At 43.2% G+C, this 17,746-nt stretch overlaps 1 protein-coding gene across 1 annotated transcript; it reads left to right on the forward strand.

Annotated features, from left to right (window-relative positions):
• The first annotated feature begins 532 nt into the window (after nt 1-532).
• LOC128712442 (serine-rich adhesin for platelets) lies at nt 533-8,022 on the forward strand. Its single transcript, XM_053807335.1, has 5 exons — nt 533-544; nt 765-862; nt 968-1,242; nt 1,387-2,973; nt 6,056-8,022. Exons 1-5 carry the CDS (start codon nt 533-535, stop codon nt 8,020-8,022), a joined length of 3,939 nt encoding a protein of 1,312 aa, XP_053663310.1.
• The last annotated feature ends 9,724 nt before the right edge of the window (nt 8,023-17,746 follow it).

A 17,746-nucleotide genomic window follows, 5' to 3' on the forward strand; every position in this document is an offset into this window, starting at 1 on the left:
GGTGAAATAATACTACGCATTAACGGGCTGCCTGCCTGTGTGGTTGGCTGATGAGCCACGCGTCGGCCCCAATCGGTAGCGCTAGCGGAAACGCCCCTTAATTTGCTACCCCACAGCTTTCAATGTGAAACACCAAATGTCATGTGCCTGCCGTCATTGATCCCCTTCGGGAACGTACGTACGTTTAGTTTCGCGAAAAAGACGCTTGGTGGCGCTGCTACAACACAGTGCCTGCCCGTTAAATCCACGGTATCATCGGGTGGTGTTGTATGCGTCTATCGTAGTTTTTTTTTTTACACCGCAACTAAACTTGAACGTCTCTCACCACAAATGGTGGAAACTTAGTCACGCGAAGAACCAGACACCAAAGTGATTGCCTTTATTGCTGATGTCTGCAGAAAGTGTGTATTAATGAACGATTTTCTGTATTTTTACAGCAAATAAACATAAACAACGTCGTAAAACTTATCCGGTGCGGCCCGTGTAGGATGCATTGTGGTCTCAATACCATACCTCGCCGGAAAGTTCAGGAATGCTATTAGCAGTAGGTGATATTGATGAATAATAAACGGAAAGGGAGTTTTCTTTAGCAAATACCATAAGTATCAAAAATCCGATCCGAGACCTTTGATATATCGTACAAAACCATACAATTGCAATAGCAAATCTACGGCTTCAAAATGGTAAGTGGAATGTTCTACCCCCGATGTGTGTGTGTTACGTGTAAAAAAGAAATTTAAAACCTATTTTCATATTTATAATAGCCGCGTATCGATCCGATGAAACTGTTGGTGTGTCTGAGCGTGCTGCTCGCACCAAATGGTGGCATACGTAATGCGGGAGAAGTGAGACGGCTAGCAAAGTAAGTGTGTGTCCAGCAACAGAATCGTTAACGAGGGAGGTGTACACGTTGCAACTGTAGCATGACGTTAAAATATTGTGTTTTTTCTTCCTATTCTCTTACCAGTTTGATGGCCAAGTTTTCGAAAAAATTAGTCTCCAAAGCCATTTACATACAGATACTAAAGTGCACAGAAACCGAGCTGCTGGGTCAATTCATGCAAACTGGGGGCTGGACTCTGGTACACACGTGGCTGGTCGATGGCATTGCGTCTAAAAATTGGCCACTAATTCAGGAACTGTTGGAGTTACTTCTCTGCTGTCCGGTGGATGTGGAGAGATTGAAAATAAATAGTACTCCCAGGCTGGTCAAATCGTTGTCGACGGACAGTGCGCACGAAAGTAAGTGTTGCTTTTCACAGCATATAAGATTTCAGTTTTCCATTGTTTGACATTGTGAAGTATCGAATTGAATGTAGTTGCACAGTGTGTGGAGATCATAGGAGCCATTGGTTAATTTCTGTTTTGCATTCTACTTGGACACAGGTGTGAAAGTTCTTGCAACGAAGCTGGTCGAACAGTGGTTGTATATTGTGAAAGCCCCGAAACAATTGTCGCCTATGGTTCCAATAAATCAGTCAGAATTGCCAGCCGTCACTGGCTTGGCGGGGTTAACTGACGGAAAACAATTGAATTCCGAAGGAATGAACAGTGCTCTAGCGATCGGTGGGGTGTTAGGAAAACAGGGTGGAGATTCCGGAAGCGGAACGACGAGTAACCACTACCAGCAAAATGGTTACATAGTGCATAACGCCAACAATAATGAGGTGGTGCCAAATGTACAGCAATCTGACGTTGGCAGGGATGATGTAGATGGTGGTAAAAAAACATTCCAAACGGCTGGGGGAGAACCGGCGTTACCGGTTGTTTCGTCTAAGAAAACCTCTCTGGTATTGAAGATTACGACAAAGAATGGCAAGCAGGTTGTGGCGAAGGTGATAAAACCGAACAGAAAGCAGCAACGTGCTTCTGCGCTGCTGGGTGCAAACGACGCAGCAACCGATGAAAATGACGATCGGGATGAGGATGACGAGGAAGATGACCAAGAAGAGGTGGTGGTTAACATCGAATCGGGCAAATCTACCGACGAACCGGTAGCCACAAACGAGAAGGACGATCAGCAGGTGACGGATGTGAAAAAATTAGACATGCAAAATGGTGTAGAAAGTAGCAAAGAAAGAAATACTTCATCGTCGAAAGACAAGGATCGACATCATCATTCGCACCGTGATCGGGAGAAGGATCGCAAGGGTAGTAGTAGTAGCGTTAGTCGATCTTCCTCTTCGAAATCGTCCAGCAGCAGTAGCAGCAGCAGCAAACACAAATCTTCAAACAGTAGTAGTAGCAAAAGCAGTAGTTCCAGCTCTAGTCGCAGTAAGGATAAAGACCGCCACAGCAGTAGTAGCAAACACAAAAGCTCCTCGTCGTCTTCATCGTCTAAGTCAAATAGCAGCGGCTCGAAGAGTAGCAGCAGCAGTAGCGATAAACATCGAGATCACAAAGACAAATCAAGCCATTCCACTAGTAGTAGTAATAGCGGCACTCGGGATACCAAGAACCAGTCACAGTCATTTTCGTCACCTAAGCTTTCACGCAAAAATTCGCGTGACGATGGTGCTGGAGGTGTCTCGAACGACAGTGGTTCGGAATCGAGTAGCACTACTAATACTAGCGCGAATGGTGCAAGGACGAGTAAGTCCGCTTCGGCCTCAGCCCTTCCCAACAAGAAACCGTCGATTTCAATCGAGGTTCGCAATCCAGAAAATCGCCCCAAGACGGTTAAAACGTACAATTCGCAGTTTCGTTCACACGGTCTCATTGAAGAGGCTCCTCCGCCACCATCGCGGAAAGGCTTGAAGAAACCATCGTCAACTACCCCTTCAACAGCATCATCGAACACCACCTCCTCCCCCACTACGATCGGATCGACCGCCATTGGTACGGTAAAGCGCAGCTCACCCATATCGTCGGGTCGGGAAGCAACGTTGGCGGGATCGCCGGTTGAGAAGAAGCCGAGGGAAGACCCACTGGAGCGGCCCGGTTCCATCAAGCTCATACCACCGAAGCGTCAACGTAAGTGCAGTTCAAAATTTACCCTGCTTAATGGGAGGTCTCTCTTTGTTTTACATTTCATTTCAGCTCTTAGTGCCGTGGGTGGCTAGCAGCTGTGTTGGCGGTTTGGTGGGAAAGACTGTGCTACTCTGGTAGGTGGTGGACACAGGATACCGGCCCGGATGTATGTCATATGACTATTTCATTTGCGTTTTTGAGAGTGAGTCGAATGAGAAAATAACGCCGAATGGAATTTGAGGAATCAGCCAGGAAGCTGCTGTCCCAGAAGGATGAATCGGCGCGGGTGTACATCACCAAGTGCGGATTATCACGATCAATAATACATATCGTCGTGCGGATATTTTTGGTAATGGGTGTTCGTCTTCCATGCACTTTTCTCCCCTATGACAAAACATTAGTTCCTGCATTATATAACGTTCGTGTAGTGGACGTAACTTTAAGCAAAAATGTTTCGTGACCACACATGGAGGTTATTTACAGTGTTAATGAAATGTGTTTTTCTATTATTTTATCCATAACTTGTCAGCCGCACACAGAAAAAAGAACCCTCATGCACCGTTTCCTTGCAATCGGACTGCTATTGACTGGAAAAAGAACAAGTTTTTTTGTAGAGCCGCTTGCGAAGGAATCGGCCGTCGATGTAGAGGAAAACGATGAACAATCGGTAACAAGTTCGATGTGCGGTGCGTGATTGTTCGTTGCTTAATTCTTTCTTACAGTACCGAATTCGGTCTACATACGTTAAATGTATTTTTTTTTTTGGAGAACCATTTATTATGGTTCTTAATTTTGCCGCTTTTGGAACTGCACTATACACAGCCAGTTTATGAGATGTTCACATTGTTACCGTAAATCTTGGTCCAGTCTGATATCGCATATTGACCGTTAATTTTAAAATTGCTCTATCATCACCCTAACGTAAAATAAATGAAACTATGTACTAGCAATCTCTTACCACCTGGTGTGTAAGATCGATGCTATATCTATTACATTTTATCAAGTAAAAAACAAAAGACGAAAATATATGTACAGTGCGACTAGCAGCGTGCACAATAAATATTTCCCAAATAATCAAACCAAAGATATTCCTTATCATCTGCTTAACGCGTGGAAACCTATATAAATCCATATATATTTGCCGTTATATTCGTCTTCTCGTCATTAAATGGAGCGTTTGCAATATAATGTGCGATGAATTACTGCTGCATAAATCGAACAATGCCTTTCTATGTCCTTTACGAGAGAAGCCATTAGTAGTTGAATCTCTGTAAAATGGCGTATATGTGGAGTCCTTTTTTTAAGTGGGGGTTTTCCAATACTAACAAATTATAAAAAAAGTATTACCGTGTGATGAAGCCCTACATATATAGAATAGTTAAATATCAAAAAAACAGAACAGAAAATTTTGTATGAAGATTGCAATGACTCACCGTTGTTTATCACTTAATTTTGCCTTTTTCCTATATCCAAAGATGATCGATCTTTACTATCGCCCGCGAATTAAGCCTAGAAATGGATTGAAAGCGACGCATTGCGCCTGCTCAGTGCATTCGTTGTCAGTATACGTTAATATCCGATCGTCTACGTTAGGGAGCTCGAGTACTCTATATTTCCTTTAATTTTATTACAAATACTTTCGTATCACACTCGGAATTGAAGTATTTCACGTCTCGTATTTGCTTTTAGTATATGTAAATGACGCGTTTAGATTTCAAATATCAACGATTTTATATTCAAGGCCATGCATATCCGCAGAGCGCATGCCTGTAAATTGAAGAATGTACAATTTGCCCCACGTTGTCGCGCTAAATTGGTTTGAAATTTGATTAGAAATATTTAGCAATTATTAAATCTCTTAACGGCATTCTCGGCTTGATAGTAAATCTGTTTTATTACTATTGATAAATTATTCGGACGTTGAGCATCTTAAAAAATAATCGAGATTAAATGAAATCTCTTTTGGAATTGATATTGCACACTCTTGTCAAAGGCATTGGGGGGCACTGTTCAAGGGCAGACGGTTTTTCATTCGAATTTCCATTGATGAATTTGTATCAACGCACCAAATGCTTTAAAGGCAATCGAGGCAGTTTTATTAATTCATGAATTCAAGCATTCCCAACAGACCCATACTGTAACGAACTAAGTGAGGGCAGACCGTAAATAACCACCGTGTCGAACATGTTGAAGGACGCTTTCCCGGAAGCATCCTACTATTTGCATACGACACGCACAACTTCCATGGACGATTAAGGGTACTATTTTTATATAAATTTGAAGTCAATAGTTTTTTTGTGACTTGGGCAGCTTTACAATACAATTGGCTCAATGCCAAAACGTATGTTTGACTGAACTAGACAGTAAAATGCATAGAAAGACGCATGACGCATTTAAAAGTTGTAAACCATGTAACTGACCACGTTGTTGTTCCAAACATGTGGAACAACCAAACTCTCCAACAATACGAGCCAATACAGTATGTTGGCGCCAATTGACCCACTCACGTTTCGATGAAAAGATTTCCTTTGTTTATTGAACAGAATGATTTCACGTCGTTGTGAAATGGTTTTCCCCTTTTAATGTATAAATCATACGCATTTTTAATTGGCTTTCATTATGATATTCATGGAGAGAATCATGGAGCAGAACTGGGTCTGAGCTTTCTTTGTTTCGTTTAATATTACTTAAACTGTTAATATTTTAATTATCACTTTAAGCTGTATGTGATCTTCGTGCAGAGTGTATTGAGCGACTGTAGGAATACGATTATTCTGCTAAACGCAATGACTGTAAGGAGTGTTCTAAATGACAAGACAGTCCAGAATCCACAGAGGGTCATACTAGGGTCAAAACGTTCCGCATTTACTTCACAGAAAACATCATCATCAGCCGCTCTGCAAAACCAACCAGCACAGCACCACCCAAAACGGCGAAGTTGTACATAAATTGTTGCTTGATATGCATTCCGTATTACGATACATGTGTATTGAAAGCAATGACATTTTATTGCCTCCCCAACACTCCGGCAACCGATTTATTAACTGATCGCTTATATTATTCTCTTTTACCATTCTATTTTTAGATGCCTTGGTAGAATCGGATATGTTCATGGACGCACTGTCGGCCACGCTGCGCAAGGACGTGAAGAAGCGTAAAAGGCGCACGAGTGGTTCGGAGGGTGCTGCTGCTGCTGCTTCTACCACCGTTGCGAACAGCAAGACAGGCGAAACAACGACCACCAATAAACCGACGAGTGCGGACACCGGTACGCCCAAGGTGACTGCACCGGGCAGTCCCACACCGACGACAGCAACAGCGGACGATTCTGCCTCGGAAGCGACCACTCCAACGACACCTACCTCACCGAAAGTCCCAACTATTGCACCGATGTCCTTCTACCGGGACACACTAGCGGAACAGGAAGAGGAAAATGGTACCGAGTCAACCGAGGATGGCGCGAAGAAGGAACAAGCTGAAGCGGAAAGTAATGGAGAAGATGGTAAAAAAATAAATGCAGATGATGAAACGGAAGCGGATGATGAAGGGCCAATATTGAAGAAGCCCAAACGAGTCAAATGTGAACTGAACGAGGATGATGATGAGGAAAAGGATTCAGAAAACAGTGGGGAGAAGTCGGTGAAAAAGGAACCGGCCGAAGGTGGCGAAGGCAATGATGAGGAAAAGACTGAATTGATGGACGAAGTTATGAACGATGTGGAGAAAAAGATCGCGGAAGAAGCGGAAGGTGTGGTAAAGAAGGAAGATTCGGATAAGGAGGAAGATTCCCCGATCGATGGTAAGAAACCACCCGGTCCGGGCTGTGGACCGGATGGACCACCCGGTGTGCTCGTGATCCATCGTCGCAAGGGTCCTAAAAAGCAGCTGCGCTGGAGAACGGCCGACGAGCTGGAAGAGGTGCGTTACTTCGAGCTAGACGTAACGGAGCGCTGCAATGTGACGAAGTCGTTCACGGACATGAAGCAGATGGAACGGGTGGACGAACGGCAAAAGTTTATGCTGTCACGGAAAGTTGGTTCCGAGGACATCATGGTGGAACGGACAACGTGGCGCTCGTTAGTGCAGGTGGACAATGTACCACCGTCACCCGATGGCAACCAAAGTTTGGAGCGTAATGTGCAAAGGCAGCGTGAGCGCGGTTGTCTGCAGGCCCTTTACTTCAACAAGCACATGATTCCCGATTCGCCGATCGAACCGGATCCGGCCGACATATACCAGACCGCTGATCCGGTACACATTCCACTGGAGGACGTTACCGGCAATCCGGATTCGGTGAACGATTTTACCAGCGTACCGTGGCCGGATCCCAAATCGACACCGCCGCACGAATCGGGCGCGTTTAACTCACCGTTCTTTCCCTCCGATTTACCGCCAGGGGCTGGATTTGGTCCGGGCGGGTTCCCTCCACCGTTTGCACCCGGTGCCGCGGCTACGATTGGGCCCGGCCCTTGGAATATGGGAGGACCACCGGGTGGAGCGGGTGGACCACGGCCAGGCGTTCTTCCGCCGGGTATGTTTCCGCTCAATCAACCACCACCCGGTATGGGACCAACGGGGGGTGGCGGTGGTCCGGGTGGTAGTCCAAACATGATGAACATGCCACTAAACATGTCACCGAATGTGCCTCCGCCGGGAATGTTCCCGGGCGCGACGAATTTTAACGCACCACCGCCCGAGTTGGGACTGATGCAGGGTGGTGGCCCGGATATGGGTGGTCGAAGGGGACCGCCCGGACCGGGAGGGGTCGATTTCCGCAACGGTCCTCCGCCACCACAGCAGTGGGTCACAGGCAATCGACCATTTGTCGGTGGCAATAATCCACCGCGTGGTGGTGCCGGCTTTGGAAACCGTGGAGGACCAGCAATCGGCGGCAACTGGAACAATCGCAATAATGGTAACAATGGAAATCGAAACGGTGGTGGAGGAGGAGATCGTGGTCGGATGGGTGACGATGGTCGTGGAAACTATCGTGGCCATTGGTTGCAGAACAACCGAGGTCACAATCGGGGCGGTGGTGGACGAAAGTGGTAGCACCGGAGGGACTCAAACCCGGACAGCGACGACAGCCCGTAGTAGTGGACGTCCCGAAACTCTCTCCGTACCGGAAGTAATCTAGAAAACCACCTCTGTTTCAAATCGATCTCGCACGCCTATACTTTGTTTTTGTAGATGTTTCGTAGAATGATTTCATCTGCTCTGGTTAACTTGTTTTATGGAATTATATTTAATGTGCCGTATAACAATAGTGGTAGTAGTAATAGTAAGCAGTAGCACTAGCAAGCACCAGGATGGAGTGCAAACAGTGGCCATGATGGGGCACTTAGTACATCAGTCGATTGGTGCGATAGAATGAACCACTTATCGTGTATATATTGTGCAGAACATAAACTAAGGAACTAAATAATTGAAATAGTGTGTGTCTCCGCTAGCTTTGGGTGTATAGAAGATTGCGGTGCTTACGGAAGCAAAGCATTTAAAATAGCTGTTAGGTCACCAATGGATGCAGATTCGAGTCAATCACAGCTACTGCACACTATCTTGTTTGTCAGTTTACTTTTATTACCGAAAGTGAAATGATAACAAGAAAGCAATCAAAGAAAGCGCTACGAATCGCGTTCGACAAAAAAATATGTTTTCGAAACATTTTTTTTTATGTTTTGTTGTAACATACATAGATCATAATGAATTGTTTTGTTCTTGGACAGTTAATTTAGGGAAGAATTGTGTACCTCTTCTACCGTAACGGATATATAGAGAAAATAAGACCGATTGAAAAGATACAATAAGAAACGGTTATTAATGTGGAAACTTAAACTTCGTTTCTTTTTATTGAATTAGTTAAAACATGACTTCAAAATGTTGTGCAAGATAAGGCTTATATTACGAACTATAAACAGCATGCAAATGTAGGTGAATTGTGAATAGGGTTTATTGATAAAGCATACTGCATAGTGTAATCACGTTTGTTGTATGTAAATACTATTATACCAATACACAAACTACAGCTTAAAAGGAAGTGTTTGTTCTTATCATAGTGGCTTGAAAGTAAATAAATAAAAATTTAAAAAATAACCAGATTTATTTCATCGCTGCATTCAATAAGATGACAAGAAGAAGTTAAATTCGATAAAAAGTGCGTAGTAATGTACTGGCATTACAAAACCCCAAAAATATGCGAATGTTTATGAATACACTGCACTTAACATAAAAACGAACAATTTGAAATAGTCTAGGCAAAGGCATGCGTCCCGGTACTTGACATCACATATCTGTCTGTTCCTAGTCATTTACAATCGTTTTACATTCCTCTTTACTTCCGTTCGTACAACATTGCGCAAATGGGAAAAATATTTCTCTACAACTGGTTAAAAACCCTCGCACTATGGGCTTTCGGATTGGTCAACATTTGACAAGTACCGTGACAGCGAACTGGCAGCATCAATTGATCCGTCGCTGCTGTCATTTAATTCATTGTTTGCCGTCATGATGGTTGGTGCTGCGGCCGCATACAAGAATAACTTGCAAAAACAGTCTAATCTCGGTATGGTAGTCGACTTAGCAATTTCCGGTTCACTGCAGTTTGTTGAATAAAGCGTGTAAGCAGAATATTTCTATTTCTGTGGGGATTTGTGATTACGACAGCTCCAGAGAATTAGGAGAAACAGTTTGGTGCTTGCGTTTCGAACGAAGGATGCTGTTGCGACAGTGAGTCAGTGGTTTGTGTCTTGTGTTTCTGGAATATGTGTTCAAGCCCTCCATTCAATGTCACCATGGCGAGCCTCCGATGCGAATGAGAAGTTTAACAGCTGATGTAAAGTGATAAGTCCTCTAGGTTTGCTAATTGTTCGTTGTTGTGGCAATAATCGAAAAAGTAAGCTATAGAACGAAGTGAAATCAACCTTCCTGTTACTGAGACGAAGTGTGTGTATTTGTATGTGTGGAAATTCTTGCTACAAAAGAAAGAAAGGTGAGTGAAAATCTGGAGCTGATGTTTATGCATTCCACAAGTAAATGTCGCTCGATGGAAGTTTGCAAAGTTTGTATGCATTCACCTTTAATGTACATCGATCAACGGGTGGCTTCGGACCAAGTGCTTCCGTGGGTCCGTTGTATCCGTGTCCAGAAAGTGTGTTTCCCTTCGCCGAGTGACACAGAAAGAAAGTAATACAAACTACGAAGGGAAAACTGGAAAGGAAAAAAAAGGGTTGCTGTGTTGTTTCCCTTCGTTGCGTGTGTATGTGTCTGTGTGGTTGCTAATGTGGTTACTGTGGGTACAAGCCCAATAGAGAAAAAAACGAGTCATGTACACGATCGCGTTACCACAGCTTCTGGTTTGGTTGGTCTTACTGAAGAAGTTGAAAAAGGGATTGATCATTCTCTCTGTTGTTACCTCCCTACGCGAGAGTGCCCTAGTAGCGATAAAGCATCGGCACAAATCAAAGAACTGGTTTTTACTATAGCCCCAACATAAAAGGTGCTGGCTAGTGAGTTCTGTCTCGCAAAGATGGTATTTATATGTTTTGTACACAACACACCTAGATAAACACACAACGACCCACCAGTCTGCAGTTGAATTTCTGTGATTCATTCATCTCTATATGTTGGTTGTCACCTTTTTGGGTGCGCTTGGTTGTAAAAAATGCCCCGAATAATGTAACTCCATTGTGCGTGAACCAAACCGCTTTAAAGCTAATGTCCCCCCGCGTCATCCGCATGGATAGCAGTGTGTGTGTGCATGAAACGAAAGCAAGCGTGTGCGTGTGTTAGTGTGGCAGCAAGAGGCATTGTGGAGAAAGGGCGGCCAGCACCAGGCAAAGGCACACAAGGAAGGTCCAGAAACTGAACAGAGCAGAAAACAAAAGCGAAAAACGGTTTGTTTGAATCGAGTTTGCGTCTCTTCACTGTTTGTGCTTCCCTTTGACGCGATCGTTTTGCTCGGGCACTTCGCCTTTGCCAGATGATTTGTCTCGCTCACCTTCATTTCCTTTCCCCGAGGGGGCCCGGTCGTACAGCATCGAATGATTCACACAAGAATTTACCGCGACACACACAACGATGGTCACGCTGCTGCTGTTGCTGCTCCAAAAACGAGTGCGATGTAGTTGTGTGTGGTTGTGGATACTGCCTGTACTGCATGACGACACGATGGCCAACTTCGATCGTACGCTGCCTATCATGCGGTTGCTCTTCTTTCTTCCATTCATTGTGCGCGTGTGTGTTTGTGTGTACGTGTGTTTGGTATTTGGCTGTTCGAGGCTTAACCCTTCCCATCTCTGCGGGAGATATTTGTGTGTTTTTTTGTTGTCCAAAAAAACCCTTTAGGCTCTTGTTTTTTTGTTCTGTTGGAGTAGTGCGTGGATCACAAGCCCTTCAACATGAAGTTGATCCAAAGGGTGCTGTTATGTTCTTGATGTTCTTCGTTTCATGCAAAGGGAAATTCCTTAGGGCAAGTATGATCATTGTTCCTTACATGATCTTCAAGAATAACTGAAGGAAGAAAACAATGATTGCTCGCAGGATCGTTTGCAGGTTTTCGAATGATGGATGTTTTGAATCCAGCTCCAACATTTAGATTATGATGGTAGAAAATGGCTTAAAGAGACTTCGATTCCTGAGGAATTCTTTCGTCTCTCTAACACTTTGTTGGACATGGTAACTTGCGTTTCTCAGTAAAGCAAACTTCATTCAAAATCTTTGATAATGCTTCATAATTTATTATTTTTACTCTGATACCTATTCAGTGGTGAATGTTTTTAAATTTCCCTGGACACTGTTTCGGCAAAATTGGGCAACTTCTGAAATATACAACCATTCATGAGGATTTATTGAGTTTCAATCATCCACGAATGGGTTTCTACATTTAAAACATTAATTTCGTCCTGCATTTATTACATAGGCGCCTAATCGTTACTGCCCGAGCATTGTATACATTTGACACATGGCTTCCAGCCGGTATTGGGAGCTCTTTCGATATTTGTTTATCTCGCCAATGTTTATTCACGAAGTAACGAATATAATAGACATATTGTAAAGACAAATCGGAGAAAGTGTGTTTAAACAATCGAGAGTGAATCGATTTCGAAGTGTTTATAAATAGATCGGACATGTTTAGTGTTTAAATCCCACCAACTGTATCGTTAATCTCATACTCGATCTTCAATGTTTGGAATTGACAATGACGCTCCGAACGATTGTATGAAATCAATTGTATTTTATCGCAGCCGTTTGTGTGTAGTATTGTTGAATTGCTCGCTCTTCTTAAGTGAAAATAACATTTCTGCAATCGATTTCGTTTTGCATTCAAACTATTTGCCTGCCAGCACGAAGAGCTCCGGCAGGAAAAGAATAGAGTCGAAAAAGAGCTTCTCGATCGGTTTCCGGTCCAATGCTTCAGGTTATTTATGCTTTAGAAATGAAAACTTCTCTAACGTGGCGCCGAAACTGTTTCTATTTCCTTCGGGGTGTAGCGCAATGAAACAGGAAATGAAGAGCGGCAAGATTTCTTCTTCGCTGCATTTTAGTGCACCGGTGGTGCATTCACAGTGGGGGACTACAGAAATATGGGCATCGCTCTTACATGCATGGCGATTTGCTTCGAGGGTGGGATGCTTTGAATGGAAGAGCGCAAAAATATTGTTAGGACGCTTTCGTTAATTTATGTTTTTTCGATTAACATAAAAATATAAAACTTCGAAGAAATTTAAAGAAAGTTTCAGTAGAATTACAATAAATAATTGCTTTCGTGTTATACCAAAGTTTGGTTGAACCATAATTGATTGAAATGGTCAGATGATTCTATAAATTACCTTACAACGAATAAATCCTTACCGATCAATTACCGAATTGTTATGCTATAAAAAGAAATCCTAATGAAGCAATCGAAACCATTTTCAAGTATTTTTGCTTATCACCTACCTGCTATTTGTTTGCTTAATTGCCGTTTAATTGCACCGAGCATTTCAATTTGTACATCAGAACTCATCCAATGGCAATCGGAAGATTTTCAGGTGAATGCGACTGTTGGCTTTCATCCGAGCGCGGTTTGTTTGCTTATTGTTTCTACTAAAAGGTAGTACTCACCGAAAACCCTGTCGCCATTTGGTTTGGATGATGGTGCCGTTTGTTTGTGGGACTAAATTGTTTCCAGCTTTTGGACTCTATGGCCAATAATAGAACCTTCCGAAGCCGAAAACCTGTAAAAACATACATCCTACAGCGTCCAAACCAACCCGGGCATAGTTTTTGTTTTCATTAATTAAGTCAGTCGCTTTTCAATGCCACTGAAAATTGGAGTTGAAGTGAATCGGAGTGTTTTCTATACTTTTTTACTCTTTTTTTTTGTTCTATCCGGCGTTCTTGACTGTTTGTTTCTGTTTTTCGTTTTGGTGGACATTTACAAAATCCCCGATGACAGACCGGATCGGAAATGATGGACCACCGGTTCAACGATTTGCCGTTATAATTGGTAGAACGCTCCGGCCAGCGGGGTGATGGGAGGAACTGGAAGGATGGGACAGAAACGGAGAACCAATAATCACAACAATTACTCGTACGAAAAGGGCTGGTGGCCCTGCACATGAGCAATTAGCGTGAGGGGCCACATTAAATTTGTCGGGAAAAAGCGAATGATCGCCAAGCGTAACGCCACGTAACGTGTTTGTGTGGCGTTTGGTGTTGGTTGCAAGGTTATTTTGTTAATTTACTTTACTTTTGTCTCTCAAAGAACGCAATGTTTGCCAATTCACAGCAAAACCAAGTTTGCTATTCGTTTGGGAACTTCATAGAAAATTCAGTTTCGACTCCAAAAATAATCCGAAGTCGAAAGTGGTGTTCAGGAATACTTCGATAATTCCGGTGTTGATATTGCATTCAAACCCAGAGTTAAATTCGGTTTTGCATTCTGAATCACGTTTGAAGCTCAATTCGGAGTCGAGTTAGAGAAGGCTGGAGCTCCCCAGTCAGTAATTATTCTGCATTAATCCGGAGATAATTTCAGAAGAATGTCCCAGAGTTCGATTCAACCTACTCCAGAAACATGTGAATTTTATCTATCAATAATGTAGAACATCTCAAATCGCGAAAAACTCGACGTGTAGAATTCGTTCAAATTTCCAAAAAGTTTGTTAAAAATTTGAAATTAAATCGTTGTTTACAGTTGACCCTAATACGTACAATGTACCAAAATGTAGTGGATGGGCTCGGTATATCATTGCCAAAACCCATCGCCTTCCACCCAATTCGTCATGACCCCGGAAAATTCGGAACGGATTGAAATATTTTGTTTTGTTGGTTGGCTCGATCGATCGATTTTCCACGGTGTTAGTTTTCCATTTTTTAAGCGTAAACTTGTTGCACATTTTCTTTCGTCACCAGAATATGGATGTGTGTGTGTGTGGGTATACCGTCGTTTCGTTTTCCTGGCTACGATTTGCCAGGCATGGTTTTATGATAAATTTCCATCGCTTTGTTGCTTGGAAGTTTTCATTATGTTGAAATGGAAAGCTCTTCTACCCCGCAAAAGGCCTGCTGTGGGAGCACGAAAGCGCTGCTGCATGTGAAGGTGGGGACATTTTGTCGGTGGCAAATATCCAAATTCTCTGTGAGAACACAGAAACTCGTTCCCGTGCGATATTTGTGTCCGCCTTCCAAGCACACGAAGATATAAAACCGGCCGAGCTCGGCACAGCCCGGTGCGAAAGGCTTCGGTGCATATCACTGGCAAGCAGTCCATGAGCATGATCCAGTTTTGAATCGCTGGTGGTAGAGAAAAATCGGCTGGAAAATGGAATGACGGTTGTCCGTCCGACCGGTGCAGGCCTGCTGTTTTGGCTGCTGGTGTTATTTAATTATTTATTCCAGACCACGACCAGTTTCCACCCATTCTGCGTTATGCCAGTGGCGGTTCGGGTGGTTTCGGTCCTAAATGGTTTCGTAATCGGCGTCGGTATTGTTGTGTGTGGTGTAATTTAAGGTTGAGCGCTGCGGTTGAGATGCACTTACCGCTGGGAGGTACTTCTATTACCCCATGCTCGAGTAAGTAGGGTCTGTCGTGTCTCAGACAAAATGATGCGCTAAACAGCGCTTTGGTAGAAACACTCAACGGCAGACATCACGGACAATCTTTGTTCGGTTTTATTAGCTCGATTTCGTGTTAAACTTGAACTAGATGTTTTCTTCTTCAAAAGATAATTAATTGTATCCAAGAGATAATTTAAAACATTTTAATTAAGCATAAGAGATATAAAATTCAAGCAATCATAACTACCATTTTTATCTCTTTGACTGTAACGACATCATCAAACTTTCTACTTGGTGAATTAATTCCATTTGTATGTTATTTTTGTTACCTTATATTGGTAATCTTGAGTAGTTGTTAACATTTAGCATTTATGCTTTGCAAATCAAAATAGTTCATTTGTCCTACCAATTATTTACAATGTTTGAAGTAAGAAAAATGTCTTAACAAATCATCTCTCTTGCCAACCCCATTATTAAAATCACCCTGATCCTCCATGGTGACGAGCGGTGAAACGCACAAGGCAAGAACATTATTGGCATATTTGCTATCGGAAGCAACCGACCATTAATTTGAGCTAGAAGCACCAACGCTTTTTTTTTTTCTTCTTTGCTTTCCAGCTGAAAAGAATTTGTCCCACTCAACGGATAAGCTTCTTCCACGGTGGGAGTTATACCCTTTGCGGTTGATCTTTCCATTTATAGCGCGACATCACCCGGCAAGCGAAAAAGGTTTTGCACGCAGCGGTGGCGGCTGTTTGTCATAATTTTCGTGACTTCCAGCGCACTTTATCTTCGGAAGGAAACGGGCGCTCTTTTGTTCGTTTTTCTAGTCCTTCGCCCAGGAACTGTGATGGTGCTTGCTTGTGAAGCAAAAGCGCTAGTGCGCTTCTGATCCCAACCGGGGGCAGGGCGAACAACCCCGAATTCGATAATAGCAATCATGCCCTTCGGAAGGTTGTTTCCATCCAGCGCCGCCGGTCGTAGGTCATCGTCTCCGGGGGGAAAGTTTTTTGAGAACGGACGTCCTAGAGGACGAAAAAAACACACACAATTGGGAGCCTTACGAGTGCTATCCGTTGGACGGAAAGAAACACCAGCCGTCTCTCGAGAACTGTTGACGCGAGGGGAATTGGAGATAAGCTAAAAAATTGAGAATTTCTTTGGAATTTTGATCGAAATATCATTAGGATAAATTGTTTTTCAGATATCTGCTCCAGCCTCCTGGTTAGTTGGTTGATTGCGGAGTGTTTATCTATGCGTTGTTGCATCCTTTATTGATATGTACATAGGCGATGTGTCAAGGACGAGTTAAAACTATCTGAACGGCAGTCTAATTTGCTTGGTTTTAACTCTTTGCCATTCCAGCTACTGAAAACACTGGACTACCGCGTGGCATAGGGAGATAAGTACAATTGTAAACTCACCCTTTGCAACCGTAAGCAAGAGATTCGACTACACGGCAATGGGATGACCGCTAGCCCCAAACAAAGAACAGCATCAGTCCTCCCCCAATCGACTACGAAACGCACAAGTACACTTGTTCGGGTATGGGTGCGCAGTAAGCATTAGTACTATCGAGCGGGAAAGCGTGTGTGGGTGAGTAAGAGTTTAAAATTTCTCGGTTTACTCCGTACCACGCACTCGTAGGACGTCGCTGCTACATAACGCCTGTGGATGTGTTTGTGTTGATTGCGCGCTGTACGATCCTTTTAACATCCATCTACCACCGCACACTTCACACAGCATAACAGGCCGGATGAGAACGAAAGTTCGCTGACTCTATCCTGGCTGACTTTGACGTCCTTTCTGTGTGTTCGTCGACCCTGTCGATCAAACGGTGTATGTGTGTGTGTGTGTGCGCGTTCGTCTCTTCCTTTCACTCTACTACACAGTCAGCACATTTCCCACTTGTTAGTATTGCTACTATTGGGGGAAAACAGGATGAGATGAGTTGAAATGAACGAGACCGAAATGGTTCATGAGTTGGTTGTTTTGTTTTGTTCAATTTTCCTATTGAAAATCATTTCATCCCCCTCCCCTCCCTTCCCAATAGTACAGCCCCCGCCGTCACAACTTAACCGCGGGGTTTAAAATCAATGCTTTCAATCGATGTCTAAACGCCGTTGCCGGGAAGACCTTGTACGATTTGCTTCGCCCAAACGCATTTGCATTGTACAGTTGAACCTTCTATTTTTTTGTTCAATCGTATTCATCTAACAATTGCTTTCAAATAAAAGCATTTGCCACAACTTCATATCGTTATGCATTTAAATGTTGATAGCTAAGACGCCTCCATAAATTTAAGTATTAATTTTTTTTGTTCCATACGCTATGTAATTAATCGATTCTATTAATTCTTCGTCGTAAAAATTATTTAAAAACTTCCATTTTGTTTTTTTTTGTTTTACTACTACATATGCTTCAGTTGTTGTATTTTTTTTAAATTAATTTTCTACCAAAAATGTTGGTACTTTGTCAATTTAATGTTTACTGTACTCTACCACCGAAAGAGACATCCTCCCAGATGCCTGGCAACACACTGTCATGTTCAGAAGATTGCATTTTGCGAACCACCGGAAGCAGTCAACAAATAGTGATTACCTTCTACCATCTGGTCCCGGCGATTTCGAATTTAGAAACTAAATTGCATATTGTGCGTTTTCGCTTCTTGGTGTGCGGGATTGCCTCGACGAGTTTGCGACAATTTAATTAACGCACGGTTTTGTGCCACGCCACG

The sequence above is a fragment of the Anopheles marshallii genome, chromosome 3 (genome assembly GCF_943734725.1).
Source record: "Anopheles marshallii chromosome 3, idAnoMarsDA_429_01, whole genome shotgun sequence".
NCBI classification, from domain to species: Eukaryota; Metazoa; Arthropoda; class Insecta; order Diptera; family Culicidae; genus Anopheles; species Anopheles marshallii.

Coding starts and splice junctions, on each gene's coding strand:
- LOC128712442 (XM_053807335.1), top strand. Junction 863..967: donor GAAGTGAGACGGCTAGCAAA/GTAAGTGTGTGT, acceptor TTCTCTTACCAG/TTTGATGGCCAAGTTTTCGA. Junction 2,974..6,055: donor CATACCACCGAAGCGTCAAC/GTAAGTGCAGTT, acceptor TTCTATTTTTAG/ATGCCTTGGTAGAATCGGAT.